The sequence below is a fragment of the Mobula hypostoma genome, chromosome 27 (assembly GCF_963921235.1).
Source record: "Mobula hypostoma chromosome 27, sMobHyp1.1, whole genome shotgun sequence".
Classification (NCBI taxonomy): Eukaryota; Metazoa; Chordata; class Chondrichthyes; order Myliobatiformes; family Myliobatidae; genus Mobula; species Mobula hypostoma.
This window is the reverse complement of record NC_086123.1, coordinates 23,945,304-23,966,154: the sequence shown is the minus strand read 5'-3', so window position 1 is coordinate 23,966,154 and position 20,851 is coordinate 23,945,304. Positions and strand designations below refer to the sequence as shown.

Here is a 20,851-nt window from a genome sequence, read left to right as displayed (position 1 = left end):
ATGGGACAGAATTTTGCTAGCTAGCATGGTTTCAGAATGAAATACATTTAGTAACACAATGATATGTAAGCTGCACTCTTGGTAACAAACTGAAAATGTAAACAGCCTGTTTGCTAAATTTTAACACAGGGTCAAAGTCTAATTGTATCAGCGAAGATTGATTTCTTGCTCAGATTTAGGACTTAGTGCCATTTCATAGAATTCCCATTGATTCCATCACGTAAAGGCAGCAGTTATTTGGATCAGATATGTCTTGCTTCTTTTGAGGGGCAGTACCTTGTTAATCCCATATAATAGGGTGGATAGCAGTGTTTTATCCGTGCTGGAATAATGTGCATGAAAGGCACAGTTTGTTGTGGGGATCGAAGTAGAGCTTAATTACCGTGCAGAAAGGATACAGAGCAGGCCAACAATAACTCCACAGACATGGAGAAGTATGGACGAATTTAGAGTAACAAGGTAGGCATCTACAATTGGCTCTTGCTTACTTGCCTTTGCTGTATCCACTTGGCATATGCGCCCGCTGCAGCCTGTAAGGAGTTTCTACGTTCTCCCCGTGACTGCCGTGGGTTTCCTCTGGGTGCTCCCACTACCTCCCAGTGTTCCCGCTTCCTCCCACAGCCCAAAGACGTACCGGTTAGTAGGTTAATTGGTCGTTGTAAATTGTCCCGTGACTAGGCTCAGATTAAATCGGATTGCTGGGCGGCGCAGCTCAAAGGGCTGGAAGGGCAGAATTCTTGCTGTATCTCAATAAATAAATAAATTGGTGGAAGATAGATTCTTTGTGATGGGAGAACTTCAGGAAGGGGCTGAGATGCATTGTTCTAACTAGTCTTGGACGCTCACTGTTTGGGCTTAGCATTCCTTGACGTCGGACACGCAGAACAATCTTCTCCCGTTACTTGTTTTAATTATCCAGCATTCTCATAGCTGGGTGTAACATGTTTGGTCTGATCCTGCAGTTGTGGTGCTGTATAATCTTGTGCTGCTGCTTGTCAGGTTAATACCTTATTTTAGACACTTGCCCTCCTACTTTCTTCAATTTTTTAGGCTGAAGGTAATTGGTTTAGGGATATGTTGGGCAATGCTGATAAATATTGTGGTTGTCTGCCATTCTGCTGCCACTGATGGCCCACAGCAACTCATGGACCCCAGACTTAAAACACCAGATTAGTTTCCAATCTATGGTATTTACATGCTAGTAGAACTATGAAGGATATTCCTGGTGTAAGGATGAAACGGTCTTCACAGAGACTGTGCTGTGCTCCCTTCTAACACTCTCATAGATGGATGCACCTGCAATCTAAAGGATTGGTGAAAATGTGTTTTAATTTCTTTATTTGTGAACTGATAGTGCCTTCTCCAGAATTTATCAGAAAGAAAAACTAATGGCACCAGTTGTATGAAAGACAACATGAGAATTTGCTCTGATTCAAAGATTCAAGATTCAAAAAACTTTATTGTCATTCTAACCGTACATCAGCTGTGCAGGGCAGAATGAGACAGTGTTTCTCAGGGGCAGTGCAATCATAACGTAACAAACGCAACACTAAATAATAAACATAACAATAAATAGTAAAACACAACAGCCACATGTCAGTTAAAATCAAGTTATAAGTGTCCAGTGCAAGTTAAAAGTGTCCAAAGCAGAGTCAGGTAGAGCAGCTATTTAGCGGTCTGACTGCCTGTGGGAGGAAGCTGTTTAGTAACCTTGTGGTTTTAGTTTTGATGCTTCTGTAACGTTTGCCTAATGGCAGACGAACAAACAGTTCATGGAGAGGGTGTGAGGGGTCTTTAATGATGTACCGTGTCTTCTGGAGGCATCGACTCTGAAAGAGGTCTTGGACAGAAGGTAGGGAGACCCCAATAACCTTCTCTGCTCCCCTAACCACCCTCTGCAAGGCTTTTTTGTCGACAGCACTGCAGCTGGACTACCAGGTTGTGATGCAAAAGGTCAGCACACTCTCAACCATGCCTCTGTAGAATGTAGTTAAGATGTTAGTGGGGAGTGATGCTTGTTTAAGCTTCCTCAGAAAGTGCTTTCAGATGTTCACTTTCCATAGGAGAGGAGCCAGCTGCTTGGAGGGAAGCAAATGTACGTTTACTCAAGGAGGGTAAGAGGCCTCCATGGAAAGGAAGCTATTGGAAGAACCTCTGACGGACAGGATTAAAGTACATTTGGAATTAATCAAGATATTCAGTGTTGCTTTGTTAGAAGGAGAAGGAGACACACACTTTTCCGCTTGAATCTTTCAAAGAAAATCTCCGTGAACTTAATTGAGGCCTTTGACAAGGTTGCACGTGGGAGTCTAGTCCAAAATGTTAGTTGCCATGGGATCAGGACAAGTTGGCCAAATGAATCCAAAATTGTCTTGGCAATAGGTTGCAGTGATAGTGGAATGTTGTTTTTGTGGTTGTAAATTCTTACCGGTAGTGCCCCACAGGGGCTGATGCTGTGTCTCTTTCTGTTTGCTATATACACTAATAATATGGGCGTGCATATAGGAAGTAAGGTTAGTAAATTTTCAGAAGGCGTGACGATTGATGGTGTTATTGATATCGAAGAGAGTAGTCTTAGTGTATAAGCCAATATTGATGAGTTGGCAAGATAGGCTGAGCAATGGTAGAACAAATTTGCTACTGATAAGTGTGAGCGTGCATTTGGGAATATGGAATAAGCTGGCGGTGTAGTGGCATCAGCACTGGATTTGAACACAGATGGTCCTGAGTTCAAACCCAGCCGGCTCCCAACCTGGGCAGCAGCAGTATCTGCGTGGAAGTAAAGCCTGGCAATCTACTTTTGTATCTTGCCATGAAAACCCTATGGACCCTATGGTCCATGAGGTCGCGAAGAGTTGGACTCAATTTAATGACTGAACAACAATAAGGGTAGGACACAATGAATAATAGGACCCAATGGAGCATTGAGCAACACAGATCTTAACGTACAAGAATCCCTGAAGGTGACACTATTGTTTAACAGGGTGAATAGATGTACAGAATACCTGTTAGCTCGGCCATAGAATATAAGAGCAGGAATGTTTTGGTACTGTTGCAACATTCTGATAGTAAGGACGTTGTTGTATTGTAGAGAATGCAAACGAGGTCCAACAGGGTGTTGTCTATTATGCAGCAGTTTTGAATAGGCTGGGCTACAAGCCAGGTATTTTTTTCCTGGATGATATTGAACTTGAATGTAGCTGAGGCTACACACATGCAGGCAAGCGGGGAACACATCTCTGACACAATTTGTAAATGCTGAAAGGCTTTTGTTATTTAGAAGCTGGAGACTCTGTCTCTGTGGTGGTTACCCCAGCATTGTTTGTGAATGCTCACCTTAAGTTCCTGACCTGTGGTGATCATCCGTCATGGGTGAGAGAGTATGCTGATTGTTAAACCTTTAAATATAAAGAGACACAGTTCAGCACTCTTGTTTGTGATGGTCATTGACTGCTATTTACATGGCACCGTGTCATACCACTAATGGGATCAGACCTGGATGTTTTTCAACGCTACGCCCACACAACGCCAGATAATTTTGAAAATGAAGCTTTTTCTCTTCGTTTTGACCCTCTGTCCACACTAAAACGGCGTTTTCATCCCCCGAAACAGAGATTTTCAGAAACGGTCTCCAGAGTGAATAAATCTGAAAACGCCCAATATCGGTTGCAGTGTATACAGGGTAAACGGAGCTTTTTTAAACCGCTGTCATGGCATACCGGAACAGATGGCGGCAGCGCGGCGTTTCATCGTTTTATTGTTATTATTATTATTACTTTATTGTCGCCAAACAATTGATACTGGAGCGTACAATCATCACAGCGATATTTGATTCTGCGCTTCGCAGAACCTAACAATTTCAGAACAGACAGCAACGAGACTGAAGCCAGAAGAGTTAAAAATGTACTCACCAAATACTTTGACCCATGGCTTACTGAATAAATAAGTATTCTCACTTTGCCCTGTTTTCTGTCCTTGCTTGTAAGAAGGTAAGGACAGAAAACACCTTCCGCCACCTCCAGTTTAAATTCCATGCGGAATATTTTGGAGGATCAAGAACCAAGAACCAAGGTGGCTTACCTATTTATGCAAGTACTCCTCTGACAATAGATGTGTAACAGCCTAATGTAACATTGTATGGAAATACAAGATAACACTGATGCAGACATGTTTAGATTCTGGACTAGTTCCTGAGGATTGGAGGGTGGCTAATGTAACCCCACTTTTTAAAAAAGGAGGGAGAGAGAAACCTGGGAATTATAGACCGGTTTGCCTAACGTCGGTGGTGGGGAAACTGCTGGAGTCAGTTATCAAAGATGTGATAACAGCACATTTGGAAAGCGGTGAAATGATTGGACAAAGTCAGCATGGATTTGTGAAAGGAAAATCATGTCTGACGAATCTCATAGAATTTTTTGAGGATGTAACTAGTGGAGTGGATAGGGGAGAACCAGTGGATGTGGTATATTTGGAATTTCAAAAGGCTTTTGACAAGGTCCCACACAGGAGATTAGTGTGCAAACTTAAAGCACACGGTATTGGGGGTAAGATATTGATGTGGATAGAGAATTGGTTGGCAGTCAGGAAGCAAAGAGTGAGAATAAACGGGACCTTTTCAGAATGGCAGGCAGTGACTAGTGGGGTACCGCAAGGCTCAGTGCTGGGACCCCAGTTGTTTACAATATATATTAATGACTTAGATGGGGGAATTAAATGCAGCATCTCCAAGTCTGTGGATGACACGAAGCTGGGCGGCAGTGTTAGCTGTGAGGAGGATGCTAAGAGGATGTAGGGTGACTTGGATAGGTTAGGTGAGTAGACAAATTCATGGCAGATGCAATTTAATGTGGATAAATGTGAGGTTATCCACTTTGGTGGCAAAAACAGGAAAACAGATTATTATCTGAATGGTGGCCGATTAGGAAAAGGGGAGGTGCAACGAGACCTGGGTGTCATTATACACCAGTCATTGAAAGTGGGCATGCAGGTACAGCAGGCGGTGAAAAAGGCGAATGGTATGCTGGCATTCATAGCAAGAGGATTCGAGTACAGGAGCAGGGAGGTACTACTGCAGTTGTACAAGGCCTTGGTGAGACCACACCTGGAGTATTGTGTGCAGTTTTGGTCCCCTAATCTGAGGAAAGACATCCTTGCCATAGAGGGAGTACAAAGAAGGTTCACCAGATTGTTTCCTGGGATGGCAGGACTTTCATATGATGAAGGACTGGATCAACTAGGCTTATACTCATTGGAATTTAGAAGATTGAGGGGGGATCTTATTGAAACGTATAAAATCCTAAAGGGATTGGACAGGCTAGATGCAGGAAGATTGTTCCTGATGTTGGAGAAGTCCAGAATGAGGGGTCACAGTTTGAGGATAAAGGGGAAGCCTTTTAGGTCCGAGATTAGGAAAAACTTCTTCACACAGAGAGTGGTGAATCTGTGGAATTCTCTGCCACAGGAAACAGTTGAGGCCAGTTCATTGGCTATATTTAAGAGGGAGTTAGATATGGCCCTTGTGGCTAAAGGGATCAGGGGGTATGGAGGGAAGGCTGGTACAGGGTTCTGAGTTAGATGATCAGCCATGATCATACTGAATGGCGGTGCAGGCTCGAAGGGCCGAATGGCCTACTCCTGCACCTATTTTCTATGTTTCTATGTTTTATACATTTAACAAGGTGCTTTATTAATGCAACAGAGTTAGTCAGTTTTTCAGTGTTCGTCGTCAGCCGGGTCATACTGTCCGTGAACTCCCTGTCGGTTGCCTCCATACGCTCCAGTATTTGTTTTTGTTTGAGTTTTAGTTTGAAGTCCTCCTGCGCGAGAGCCAAGAGCAATTCCTTTTAACTTTTTCTATTCCATAACTGGACAAACACGCACCAAGTATACCGTTTCCTCTTCACTTGTTTTCTGTGCGTCCTGCGCATGCCCAGAAGGAGGCGATTCGCCCAAATATCTGTCTAATGTGGACAGAGATATTCTGAAAGAACACTTAGTGTGGACGCCTGTCGTTTTTACTCGAAACTGGCGTTTTCAAAATTATCTGGCGTAGTGTGGACGTAGCCCAAGTCTTGTTTCCTGCAGACACTGACTGAAGAATTGTTAATGGGGCACATTGTTAAGCAAACACTTCTGATGGTGAGGGGAAATTAACTGATATAGCAGCTGAAGATGGTGGAGTCCTTGATCTTTCTCAAATGAACTCTTCTGACAATAACCAACATTCCCCTTTGTGCTGGAATTGTCTCCATCCAGGAGAAAGTCTCCCATGAGTGCCACTTGATTTCGGTTTACAATTACTTCAGTTAAATTTTGCTTCATGTCACCTCATGTCTTGGAGTTTCTTTTTGAACTGTCTTCAAGTTCAAAGTTTGAATTACACGGAGTATTTCTGGTGTAATTCAAACCAGTCATCTAGTGTTTGATGCATGGTAGCTAGAGTAATCAAGCGACTGACAGCCCACAAAGTTTGTGATCTGTTCTGAATCTCAAGTTTAGAAGTGGTACTTTACAACCTGATAGAACAGGGGTTGGCAACCTTTTTGCCTCTGTGGGCCGGATCGCGTATTAATGAGTGGACGGTGGGCTAGATAAATGCCATAAAAAACTTGAAATATGTGAATTATCCATTTAAATACATCTAGTTATGTTTTGCCTCAAATGAATGAATAACACATGCTGGAAAATCATTTGTGCTTAACCAAGGATGCCAATTAGTAACCAAAGAATTCAGTTTAGTTGCAATTTATTTCAATCAAGGCATCTTTTGAAACTATTAAAAGGACACAAAAAATCTTTAAACATTAAAAGTATGAACATGATGCATTGAATGGTGGTAAATTAAGTATAATAATTTTTTTAAATGCAAAACGTCGATAAATCAATGTGAAACTTGATGCTGTTTGTTGTTTGAAAACTTCTCAATATTGGGTGTCAGATTTGTTGATGCCAAGAGGAAGACATTATCCAGATGGGCGTCAGTCAATCTTGTTCTCAAATGGTTCTTGTTGTGCCTCATTTTTGAAAATAATTGCTCACACAGATAACTGCTGCCAAACAATGATGCTATCTTTTTTGCATGGTCCACTAAGGATACTTCCCACTTGGATGAATATATTTTCTATAGAAGTCAAGCACTGCCACGCCTTCAGAATGAAATTTCGATCTCAATATGTCGCCACACTGCATCTCAATCAATTCCATTTGAAAAATTTCTGATGCAGTGTCCACTTCCACATCAAATGGAGTAGCAAACAGCTTGAACTCATTTGCATGAAAGCGAAAATCAGCAAAATGAGATGAAAACTCTTTTCTCAGTTCTTGGACCATATTCACAAAAATGCCTGGATCTTGTGCTTTACTTTTTTTGAAAAGTGGGAAAATGTGCACAATTTCCTTTTTGAAGGTGGTACTCACAATTGCAGCTTTCCTTCCATTATGGCAGGTCTTATAATGTTGCCTGATATTTGCCATCGTGTTCACAGCAACATTTTCAAGGCAAGTGAGACAAACTGGTTTCCCAGCTTGCTCGATGAAGAAGTAGTCTAGTGTCCAAGTGTCTTGGAAATTTCTGCACTCAATGAATGCCTTTTGCATTCATTGCCATTGGAAGTTTTTTCTTTGATTTTATTTTGAAACGCGAGTTATTCAACGAGTATCGTAGCACATGTAAATATCTGGATATTTAGCGTGGATTTCTTGTTAAAACACAGTGACGCTGTTTCTGTTTACAAATTTGAACATCCCATCTGAAAACCTGCGCGTGGACAGAGAGTATCTAATACATATTAATAAGGTAGTCTGCCTTCCCGTCATTCGTATATACCAGTGTTTGGTTTGGAACAAAACAGAACCTGGAGCCAGTGTCACAAGATGCCATGCATGTCCATCAGTGTGGTCATGTGAAACACGCAGAATAAGGAAAAATCGCTCACGGGCCGGATAAGCATAGTATCCCAATATTTGCTCACAGGCCGGACAAAATACCTTCGCGGGCCATAGGTTGCCTACCCCTGTGACAGAAGATGTCCTTGGTCTGAAGACATTTATCATCCCTACCAATACTAATACAGAAATGCAGCAACGATTGGTCTATTGGTGAGAAGGTCAAGTAGGCTTGTGTTTTGTGTTGGTTCAATCACCCCTTGTTGTGGACCAGTCTATGTTCTTCTGAAGACTTCTGCAGATTCATCATTGTTTCCAACTTCTGTATCATGTGTGCAGATTGAAAGTATGTCCTGTATATCCATTTCCAGGTCATTGATAAGTATTTGAAAGATTAGTATTCTTAATATCAAATCCTGAATTTAATTTCTGTACATGTCTTTCCAGTTGGTGAAAACTTGTTCAATTAGTCAATATAGATGTAAAATTAGTCAGCTCCATCATGGGGACTGGCCTCCATAGTATCCAAAACATCTTCAAGGATGTCTCAGAAAAGAGGCTTCAATCATGACGGACCATCACCCAGGACATGCCCTCTTCTCACTGTTACCATCAGGAAGAAGGTGCATAAGCCTGAAGGCACACACTCAGTGATTCAGGAACAGCTTCTTCCCCTCTGCCATCTGATTCCTAAATGGACATTGAACCAATGAAAACTACCTCACTACTTTTTTAAAATTTCTGTTTTTGCACTACTTCTCTAATTTAACTTTTATGTATGTGTGTGAATCTATATATATTTACTGCAATTCAGTTTTTTCCCTGTATTTATCAGGTATTGTACTGCTGCCACAAAGTTAACAAATTTCATGACTAATGCCAGTGATATTAAACCTGATCTCTCAAACCTGAGCTTTTCTGATCTCTCATCTAATTTTGTAACCCTGGTGGTATTTTCCATTTAATCATAAGGGGTTCAGCTAACCAATAGGAGACCTGTAATTATTTATAGTACTCTAATTGTTGTTAATGAGTAAGCATTGTGTATTATGTTAAGCATTCTATGGCTAATTATTTGTTTACATCTGAATAATGTGAATTAAATATCTCAGATTTCGTTCTGTAATGATCTGTTTATAACTTCAGCTTTGATTCTGTTATGACTAACTTGAAAAAGCTGATATGTACCTTCATATTTGCAGGTACCCTGTTACCGAGGCCAAAACTCACACATCATCTCAAGTGCATTTTACAGCCATTGATCATTTTACAAAAGGCAGCAATAGCTGCAACATTGAAATAGATTCTCAGTGGACTGAGCTCCCCAATCAGACAATATTGCCTTCTTCACAACTGCACGTTGGATCAATGGGAGCCAGTAATTTCCAAGCACACTCTGATAATCCCTGCAGTTCTGCATATTCTGACCTGCTGGATCCGAGTCATTGTCTCCCTGAATTCTGTCATATGTATCCGGATGAAATTTACACTGCTGCTCGATGCGGCCTTCTCACAGATGAGGATCTTTTACGTGCTAGTATTGCTGCGTCCTTAAAAGAATCAGATCAGAGCAGGAAACTGGAAGTACCTAAATCTTCAGTGTCCTCTCTACGGTGAGTCACTCCCAACAAATGAAAGGCAACAGAATAGTTTGCAATGTCTTAAGTTTTATTTCATAGAATTATTAATTTCAAACAAAATTAACAGCTAAATCCAGTTCAAAAAACCAAACTGATAGAGGAACTCAGTGAGTCGAGTGAGTAGCCCAAGAAATAGTGGATGCATTAGTGATAATTTTTCAAAACTCGTTAGATTCTGGACTAGTTCCTGAGGATTGGAGGGTGGCTAATGTAACCCCACTTTTTAAAAAAGGAGGGAGAGAGAAACCGGGGAATTATAGACCGGTTAGCCTAACGTCGGTGGTGGGGAAACTGCTAGAGTCAGTTATCAAAGATGTGATAACAGCACATTTGGAAAGCGGTGAAATGATCGGACAAAGTCAGCATGGATTTGTGAAAGGAAAATCATGTCTGACGAATCTCATAGAATTTTTTGAGGATGTAACTAGTAGAGTGGATAGGGGAGAACCAGTGGATGTGGTATATTTGGATTTTCAAAAGGCTTTTGACAAGGTCCCACACAGGAGATTAGTGTGCAAACTTAAAGCACACGGTATTGGGGGTAAGGTATTGATGTGGATGGAGAATTGGTTAGTAGACAGGAAGCAAAGAGTGGGAATAAACGGGCACTTTGCAGAATGGCAGGCGGTGACTAGTGGGGTACCGCAAGGCTCAGTGCTGGGACCCCAGTTGTTTACAATATATATTAATGACTTGGATGAGGGAATTAAATGCAGCATCTCCAAGTTTGCGGATGACACGAAGCTGGGCGGCAGTGTTAGCTGTGAGGAGGATGCTAAGAGGATGCAGGGTGACTTGGATAGGTTGGGTGAGTGGGCAAATTCATGGCAGATGCAATTTAATGTGGATAAATGTGAAGTTATCCACTTTGGTGGCAAAAATAGGAAAACAGATTATTATCTGAATGGTGGCCGATTAGGAAAAGGGGAGGTGCAATGAGACCTGGGTGTCATTATACACCAGTCATTGAAAGTGGGCATGCAGGTACAGCAGGCGGTGAAAAAGGCGAATGGTATGCTGGCATTTATAGCGAGAGGATTCGAGTACAGGAGCAGGGAGGTACTACTGCAGTTGTACAAGGCCTTGGTGAGACCACACCTGGAGTATTGTGTGCAGTTTTGGTCCCCTAATCTGAGGAAAGACGTCCTTGCCATAGAGGGAGTACAAAGAAGGTTCACCAGATTGATTCCTGGGATGGCAGGACCTTCATATGAAGAAAGACTGGATGAACTGGGCTTGTACTCGTTGGAATTTAGAAGATTGAGGGGGGATCTGATTGAAACGTATAAAATCCTAAAGGGATTGGACAGGCTAGATGCAGGAAGATTGTTCCCGATGTTGGGGAAGTCCAGAATGAGGGGCCACAGTTTGAGGATAAAGGGGAAACCTTTTAGGACCGAGATTAGGAAAAACTTCTTCACACAGAAAGTGGTGAATCTGTGGAATTCTCTGCCACAGGAAACAGTTGAGGCCAGTTCATTGGCTATATTTAAGAGGGAGTTAGATATGGCCCTTGTGGCTACGGGGATCAGGGGGTATGGAGGGAAGGCTGGGGCGGGGTTCTGAGTTGGATGATCAGCCATGATCATAATAAATGGCGGTGCAGGCTCGAAGGGCCGAATGGCCTACTCCTGCACCTATTTTCTATGTTTCATATGTAAGGCGTAAGGGAATGAGGGCTGAGAGTGGAGAAGGGAGATCCAGTATGAAGAGGGGAGGGGTGAGAAGCTGATTAGTGAAAGGCCAAGCCTCCCACACGTGCTATTCTTATACCTCTGGGGTGCCTGAAACTGGACACTGGTGCCGTGGCACACAAGGCAACCGAAGGGAAAGAGCTGACGCTACTTTTAAATGGGCCAATCAATGACCAACACAGCAGAAGCAGATTTGGACAGGCAAATAAACTGAACCTCACCCCCCCCCCCACGTGACACAAGGGGAGGGTGAAGGTGGCGACAGCTGCTAGAAGGTGATCAACAGGAATGTAAACACCAGCAGTGCTGGGATCTGATAAATCAATGATGAATTCAGGGATCTTTAGCGGAGAGGTAGGGGCAGAGAGGATCTGCTGGGTGAAATGTATGGGTCATAGGTGTGTGGACATGGCCAAGTGGTTAAGGCATTGGACTAGCGACCTGAAGGTCGTGAGTTCAAGCCCCAGCTGAGGGAACGTGTTGTGTCCTTGAGCAAGGCACTTAATCACACATTGCTCTGCGATGACACTGGTGCCAAGCTGTATGGGTCCTAATACAACAACATTGGTGTCGTGGAGAGGGGAGACTTGCAGCATGGGCAACTTCCGGTCTTCCATAAAACCTTGTCCATGGTCTTGCAAGACTAATGGATGCCTTAAGGTGTGTGGAACCAGGAGGAAGAGGGTGAAAATGGGCAATGGGGCCCTAAAAGAGCGTAAGGGAAAGGGGACAAAGATGGGGGGACTGGAGATGGATCAGAAAGAGAGAGAGTGGGGAAGACAGGAGATAATAAATCAGAAAATTTATTCTTCATACCATTGTATTGTAGATGACCCAGATCGCATATGAGATAATGGTCCTCTAATTTGCACTGGGTATCACCCTGGTTCCTAGTTTTTACTCTTATCAAGTCCTGGAATCACATGTCTAGAGAAATGCTTCCAAAAGCAAAATTTCAGAAATGGTTAGATTATATTTAAAATGCTTTTGAATACAAATGATCAGCTGACAAAGATCTGTGAGCTGAAGCGTTGGCTCTTTTTCTCTTTGTCCAGATGTAGCCTGACCTGTTGAGTATTTCAGCATTTTCTGTTTTTGTTTTAGTTTTCCAGCATTTGCTGATTTTTAAAAAAAAATTAATTTTCCTTAGTTAACTCTGGGTCTGTTTATTTGCGGGTTTCTCAAAACTAATGTTTGGTTTGTAAATCCCAAACTCCACAAGCCACTACTTCCAGTCATTTTCTAAGCTAAAATGCCCACAAATATTAAAGTTGGGTACCTGGTATAAACCAGTGTGACAGTACAATACACTGCGAAGGAAATATCTATCTAGTTAGTCAACGGAGTAATGTCCAGAAATTTAATCTCCGTGTGGAGGAAGGGGTGCACTCCAAGGATTCATTGCTTATATAACTTCTGTTTGCTGTTCAGCACATTTCCTTAATTATCTCCAAAAGTATACGAATGTTTTGTTTAGAACAACATTTAATTTCAAGTGAAGGATTCTTTGAAGATTATAGGTAATTACGTTTCCACAAACTGATACATATTTGGAAATTGGAAGTTGCTCTCAGAGTTTATCCATTAAAATTTTTGAAGGGTTAATTTTCTGTGTGGAAAGCGGCCAGTGCGTGAGTGGGCCAGTGAAGGAGTGGAGCTTTGAGGCTTTGACTCGAGAGATTCTGGCAATTTTGGCAGTTGGTCTGTGCGATCAAGTCAATCAAGATTTGAATAGATCAGCAGAAAGCCATTGATTAGACAATCAAGATTTGAATAGCTCAGACTCAGCAGAAAGCAGCTGATTGGGCAGTCGAGGTCAGGTGACCAAACATTTTGAAAAGCTCAAACAGATAAATAGAGGGATAGCTCAAGCGAAGCGGCCAGTGCGTGAGTGGGCCAGTGAAGGAGTGGAGCTCTGAGGCTTTGACTCGAGAGGCTTTTACGAGAAGAGGCGGAGGACAAGCTAGCTCGCAGTTAGTTTTTACAATGTCTCCTGAGATGGTGATGTGCCTCTCATGTAAGATGTGGCAGTCTTGGGGGAACTCCCCTCTCCCGCAGAGTCACATCTGCCAGAAGTGCATACCGCTGGGCGATCTGGAAGACCGTGTAAGGAATCTGGAGCAGCAGCTGGATGACCTTCGACACATAAGGGTGAATGAGGCAGTCATAGATGAGAGCTACAGGGAGGTAGTCACACCTAGGCTGTCGGAAGCAGGTCATTGGGTGACAGTCAGAGGGGGGAAAGCGAAGGTGAGCAGACAGGTAGAGCAGAGCACCCCTGTAGCCATTCCCTTGAATAATAAGTTTACCGTCCTGGATACTGTTGGTGGGGACGACCGACCAGGTGTGAGCCACGGTGGCAGGGCCTCCGGCACTGAGTCCGACCCTGTGGTGCAGAAGGGTGGGACGGCGAAGAGGAGAGCTGTCGTCATTGGAGACTCTATAGTCAGGGGAGCAGAAAGGAGATCTTGTGGACGTGAAAAGGACACCCGCATTGTTTGTTGCCTTCTGGGTGCCAGGGTCCGCGATGTCTCTGACCGGGTGCACGACATCCTGGTACGAGAGGGAAAGCAACCAGACGTCGTGATACATGTTGGACCAACGACATAGGCAGGAAGAGGGATGAGGTTCTGAAGTGTGAGTTTTGGGAATTAGGCAGAAGGCTAAAGAACAGGACCTCAAGGGCGACGTTCTCAGGATTGCTGCCAGTGCTACGTGATAGTGGTGGTAAGAATTGGAGGAGATGGCAGTTGAATGCGTGGCTGAGGAGTTGGTGCAGGGAGCAGGGTTTTAGATTTTTGGATCATTGGGATCTCTTCTGGGGAAGGTGGGACCTGTACAGATTGGATGGGTTGCACCTGAACTCGAGGGGGAGCAATATCCTTGCAGGTAGGTTTGCTAGCATGGTTCGGGAGGGTTTAAACTAATTTGCGAGGGGGATGGGACCCAGAGCGATAGAGCAGTGAAAGAAGTGCATAGAGTAAAGCCAGATCTAACATACAGAGAGGCTTTGAGGAAAGAGAAGCAGAATAAACGGTGTAAAGACAGTAAGGTAGAAGGGCTGAAATGTGTGTACCTCAATGCAAGAAGCATCAGGAACAAAGGCGATGAACTGAGAGCTTGGATACATACATGGAATTATGATGTAGTGGCCATTACAGAGACTTGGCTGGCACCAGGGCAGGAATGGATTCTCAATATTCCTGGATTTCAGTGCTTTAAAAGGGATAGAGAGGGCGGAAAAAGGAGAGGAGGGGTGGCATTACTGGTCAGGGATACTATTACAGCTACAGAAAGGGTGGGTAATGTAGCAGGATCCTCTTTTGAGTCAATATGGGTGGAAGTCAGGAACAGGAAGGGAGCAGTTACTCTACTGGGGGTATTCTATAGGCCCCCTGGTAGCAGCAGAGATACAGAGGAGCAGACTGGGAGGCAGATTTTGGAAAGGTGCAAAAATAACAGGGTTGTTATCATGGATGACTTTAACTTCCCTAATATTGATTGGCATCTGATTAGTTCCAAGGGTTTAGATGGGGCAGAATTTGTTAAGTGTGTCCAGGATGGATTCCTGTCATAGTATGTGGACAGAACGACCAGGGGGAATGCCATACTAGATCTAGTACTAGGTAATGAACCAGGTCAGGTCACAGATCTCTCAGTGGGTGAGCATCTGGGGGACAGTGACCACTGCTCCCTGGAATTTATAATTATCATGGAAAAGGATAGAATCAAAGAGGACAGGAAAATTTTTAATTGGCGAAAGGCAAATTATGAGGCTATAAGGCTAGAACTTGCGGGTGTGAATTGGGATGATGTTTTTGCAGGGAAATGTACCATGGACATGTGGTCGATGTTTAGAGATCTCTTGTGGGATGTAACGGATAAATTTGTCCCGGTGAGGAAGATAAAGAATGGTAGGGTGAAGGAACCATGGGTGACAAGTGAGGTGGAAAATCTAGTCAGGTGGAAGAAGGCAGCATACATGAGGTTTAGGAAGCAAGGATCAGATGGGTCTATTGAGGAATATAGGGAAGCAAGAAAGGAGCTTAAGAAGAGGCTGAGGAGAGCAAGAAGGGGGCATGGAAGGCCTTGGCGAGTAGGGTAAAGGAAAACCCCAAGGCATTCTTCAATTATGTGAAGAAAAAAGGGATGACAGGATTGAAGGTAGGACCGATTAGAGAGAAAGGTGGGGAGATGTGCCTGGAGGCTGTGGAAGTGAGCGAGGTCCTCAATGAATACTTCTCTTCGGTATTCACCAATGAGAGGGAACTTGATGATGGTGAGGACAATATGAGTGAGGTTGATGTTCTGGAGCATGTTGATATTAAGGGAAAGGAGGTGTTGGAGTTGTTAAAATACATTAGGACAGATAAGTCCCCGGGGCCTGACGGAATATTCCCCAGGCTGCTCCATGAGGCGAGAGAAGAGATTGCTGAGCCTCTGGCTAGGATCTTTATGTCCTCGTTGTCCACGGGAATGGTACCGGAGGATTGGAGGGAGGTGAATGTTGTTCCCTTGTTCAAAAAAAGTAGTAGGGATAGTCCGGGTAATTATAGACCAGTGAGCCTTACGTCTGTGGTGGGAAAGCTGTTGGAAAAGATTCTTAGAGATAGGATCTATAGGCATTTAGAGAATCATGGTCTGATCAGGGACAGTCAGCATGGCTTTGTGAAGGGCAGATCGTGTCTAACAAGCCTGATAGAGTTCTTTGAGGAGGTGACCAAGCATATAGATGAGGGTAGTGCAGTGGATGTGATCTATATGGATTTTAGTAAAGCATTTGACAAGGTTCCACACGGTAGGCTTATTCAGAAAGTTAGAAGGCATGGGATCCAGGGAAGTTTGGCCAGTTGGATTCAGAATTGGCTTGCCTGCAGAAGGCAGAGGATGGTGGTGGAGGGAGTACATTCAGATTGGAGGATTGTGACTAGTGGTGTCCCACAAGGATCTGTTCTGGGACCTCTACTTTTTGTGATTTTTATTAACGACCTGGATGTGGGGGTAAAAGGGTGGGTTGGCAAGTTTGCAGACGACACAAAGGTTGGTGGTGTTGTAGATAGTGTAGAGGATTGTCAAAGTTTGCAGAGAGACATTGATAGGATGCAGAAGTGGGCTGAGAAGTGGCAGATGGAGTTCAACCCGGAGAAGTGTGAGGTGGTACACTTTGGAAGGAGAAACTCCAAGGCAGAGTACAAAGTAAATGGCAGGATACTTGGTAGTGTGGAGGAGCAGAGGGATCTTGGGGTACATATCCACAGATCCCTGAAAGTTGCCTCACAGGTGGATAGGGTAGTTAAGAAAGCTTATGGGGTGTTAGCTTTCATAAGTCGAGGGATAGAGTTTAAGAGTCGCGATGTAATGATGCAGCTCTATAAAACCCTGGTTAGGCCACACTTGGAGTACTGTGTCCAGTTCTGGTCACCTCACTATAGGAAGGATGTGGAAGCATTGGAAAGGGTACAGAGGAGATTTACCAGGATGCTGCCTGGTTTAGAAAGTATGCATTATGATCAGAGATTAAGGGAGCTAGGGCTTTACTCTTTGGAGAGAAGGAGGATGAGAGGAGACATGATAGAGGTGTACAAGATAATAAGAGGAATAGATAGAGTGGATAGCCAGCGCCTCTTCCCCAGGGCACCACTGCTCAATACAAGAGGACATGGCTTTAAGGTAAGGGGTGGGAAGTTCAAGGGGGATATTAGAGGAAGGTTTTTTACTCAGAGAGTGGTTGGTGCGTGGAATGCACTGCCTGAGTCAGTGCTGGAGGCAGATACACTAGTGAAGTTTAAGAGACTACTAGACAGGTATATGGAGAAATCTAAGGTGGGGGCTTATATGGGAGGCAGGGTTTGAGGGTCGGCACAACATTGTGGGCCAAAGGGCCTGTACTGTGCTGTACTATTCTATGTTCTATGATATTCAGAGATATTTAAGATCTATTAAAATTGAAATTATGTTTATTTTCAAAAATAATTTCTAATAAAACTAAAATTTAATACATTAAAACATTACAGAAAGATATTGATAGGAATGTTGTCTGTCATTTCTTTGTTCTACAAATTAAGGGGTAGTTCTAGGATTCGGCTGCAAATTTCATGCTTACATGGGGAATCTCATCCACATGGAGTTCAGCATACTCAGCCTTCTGGATGTGCCAATTTCCTATAATTTCACTGCCTTTACACAGGAATCTGCAACTTATTTCAGTTATGGTTGAACCTATTAACAAAAGTTGGCAAGATTCAGCCCATTGTTTTGATGATGAGTACTGCACACAGTACTATATGTAAAATACAGCTTCTTCAATCTATGCTTTCATTGTCCTTCTCTCAGACTACAGCAGTTACAGCAGATGGGGTTTTCAACTGAAAAGGCTGTTTTAGCTCTGGCTGCTTCAGGGAAGGTGGAGGGTGCCATCAATCTCCTGGTAGAAGACCAAGTTGGAGAAGATGCCATTGTGACAACAAAGGGTAAAGCGCTATCCAGTTGAATATCCGCTAAATGATGGCAAAGTGTGCACAAATTATTGAAAGAAGTGCTAAATATAGACATTCTATGCTAGTTTGTGCAGGTCACAATTCAGACCTTTTTAACATAGAAGTAGGCCTTTTAGCTCACAAACCATGTTGACCAACTACCAATTTACATTCAGCAACTTGTATATTTTTTCAATGCTCCCCACGAACCTACATCAATTAATTTACACTTTTTCTGTTCCCCACATTCCAATCAACTCGCCCGGATTCCACTACTTCCATACTCAGGGCAGTCTACAGTGGCCAAACATCCTATTAACCCACAATTCTTTGTGATGTGCTCAGAAGCTTGAATGCCTGGAGGGAACACACACATTCACAGGGAGAATATGCAGACTCCACACAGACATCACCCAAGGTTAGGATAGAACCAGGGCATCCAGCACCGCAAGGTGATGGTTTCACTAGCTGTGCCACTGGTTGACCCATGAATCCCACAGCTTTCCACAAAAAGTCAACATACGATATAACCATATAACAATTACAGCATGGAAACAGGTCATCTCGGCCCTTCTAGTCCGTGCTGAACTCTTACTCTCACCTAGTCCCACCGACCTGCACTCAGCCCATAACCCTCCATTCCTTTCCTGACAATATATCTATCCAATTTAACTTTAAACGACAACATCGAACCTGCCTCAACCACTTCTGCTGGAAGCTCATTCCACACAGCTACCACTCTCTGAGTAAAGAAGTTCCTCCTCATCCCTAAACTTTTGCCCTTCAACTGTCAACTCATGTCCTCTTGTTTGAATCTCCCCCACTCTCAATGGAAAAAGCCTATCTGCGTCAACTCTATCAATCCCCCTCATAATTTTAAATACCTCTATCAAGTCCCACCTCAATATTCTATGCTCCAAAGAATAAAGATCCAACTTGTTCAACCTTCCTCTGTAACTTAGGTGATGAAACCCAGGTACTATGCCATCTCGGAGGCAATTGGGCATTAAAAAGCAGACGCAAGAGATCACAGGTGCTGAGTTCTGTAGCAAAAATTGAACTGTTGGAGAATTTCAGTTGGTCAGGCAGCATCTGTGAAGGGAAAGGAATTGTCAACTAATGCAGGCTTTCAACCTGAAATTCTGATTACCCATTTGCTTCTACAGATACTGCCTATTACCAGATTCTTTGATCTACAAGGACTCTACAACTCATATTCTTCATGTTATTTTTGTTTGCACAGTTTTTCTTCTTTTGCCAATTCATTGTTTCTTAGTTGTTCTTGAATAGATTTTGTAATAATTCTATGTATTTCTCTTTCCCTGTGAATGTCGGCAAGAAAATGAATCTCAAGGTAGTATATGACAACATATACAAACTTAGTTCAAAGTAAATTTATTATCTATGTTCCTCCAGAAGCTTATTTTTGCCTTCATCTTGTTAAAATGTTGTTATTCCAAAAGCAGAATTTGATATTTCATGCAGCAAAGTATTTTGAGGAAATAAAATCTATCAAAAATTATATCTATTAAATAATCATACAAAAATGGACTCCAAAAATGAATGTTATTACATATTATAATACTGTGGTTCTTAACCTGGGATCCACAGACCCTTTGGGGGTCCATGGATAGATTCCAGGGGGTTCATGAACTTGGATAGGAAAAAATTTAGATCTTTATTTGCACTGATCTCAAACTGAAATTTAGCGTTTCCTTCGATTATGAATGTAGGGAACAAACCACAGTATTAGCAGTGCCTGTGACTTTGTCACCAATAGAAATCACAGATACTTTCAAATGGATATCCAACATGACGTGTGTTGCTTTGTCAATGACCACCCCACAGTTTAATGGTCTTATACTGCCTTCACACTAATACATCTTTAAAAAACAAAATTTAAATTTAACTTGCCTATATTTTAAATATACAGTGTTGTTACTTAATGTGTTAATAAAAAAGCATATATATTACTACATCACAAATCTGTGCCTTAAAATATTTTTCTAACTGTATTTCAATATACTTGGTTTATTTTGTAATCCTATGTATTTAATTTTATATATTTAAATACATTATTCTGAGAAGGGGTCCATAGGCTTCACCGGACTGCCAAAGGGGTCCTTGGCTTAAAAAGGGTTAAGAACCTCTGTTACAACAACCTGTGTTAAAGACATAGACTACTCGGGTATTTGAACTCAATTTCTGACATCTGGTGCTGATAACTGAATGAGCTTTGTCACATGCGAGTCAGAAGGTGATGACAATGAATCAAACTTGAGAAAATGGTAGTAGAGGGCGATTCTTCGCTGGCTCCAGTCCCATTCAGTAAGCGGCGAATGGAGTGACGGCTCTGTTCAAGGGGAGGTTTAGTCGGGCCTTTCCAACTATGCTAAAGGATTAGTTGGACCCTTCAATATTTTTTGTATTCCACTTGGAAACTTTCTCCGTTTCTCTTTGCATGGCTGAAGAATCTAGTGAGTGAGTCCCGATGTCAGACCTGCACTAGGCAGAACATTGTGGACAGGTATGCTGTTGGGGGCTAACAGTTCAGTGCAAGAGATAAGTGATTAGTAAGTGTTGTTGAAGTGCCCTGATAGAGTGGATGTAGAGAGGATGTTTCCTGTGGTAGGGGAGTCTAAGACCAGAGGTCACAACCTCAGAATAGAAGGGCGTCCTTTTAGAACGGAGATGAGGAGGAATATTTTCTAGCCACACAGTGGTGAACCTGTAATTCGTTGCCACAGATGGGTGTGGAAACCAAGTCAAAGGGTATATTTAAGGCAGAGGTTGATAGATTCTTGATTAGTTAGGGCATGAAGGAATAAGGGGAGAAGGCAAGAGACTAGGGCTGAGGGGGAAAATGGATCATCCATTATGAAATATGGATGCTGTTTGGTCTGCTGCGTTCCACCAGCATTTTGTGTGTATTGCTTGAATTTCCAGGTTTCCTCGTGTATCCATTATGAAATGTTGGAGTAGACTCAATGGGCTAAACACCCTAATTATACTTGTATATCTTATAATCTTTTGAATATATAATCATGGGTTCAAAGTACATTTATTTTCAAGGTATGTACAAATGATACAACCTTGATATTTGTCTGCTTACAGTAGGGTTGCCTACTTTCTCCCTCCCAAATAAGGGACAAAAGTA

General features: G+C 42.7%; 1 protein-coding gene across 3 annotated transcripts in view; it reads left to right on the top strand.

The window, feature by feature from the left end:
• Positions 1-20,851, top strand: part of rhbdd3 (rhomboid domain containing 3) — a 57,054-nt gene that overhangs the window by 21,934 nt on the left and 14,269 nt on the right. Inside the window, exons 4-6 of one of the 3 annotated variants that reach the window (XM_063034465.1) lie at positions 9,087-9,497; positions 17,552-17,688; positions 18,861-19,662. In XM_063034465.1, coding sequence (XP_062890535.1) covers positions 9,087-9,497; positions 17,552-17,688; positions 18,861-18,886 — 574 coding nt within the window. In that variant the 3' untranslated portion in view covers positions 18,887-19,662. Of the gene's footprint in view, positions 1-9,086; positions 9,498-17,551; positions 19,663-20,851 lie in introns of those variants that run through there. The other 2 variants (XM_063034464.1, XM_063034466.1) reach the window with 2 other exon arrangements.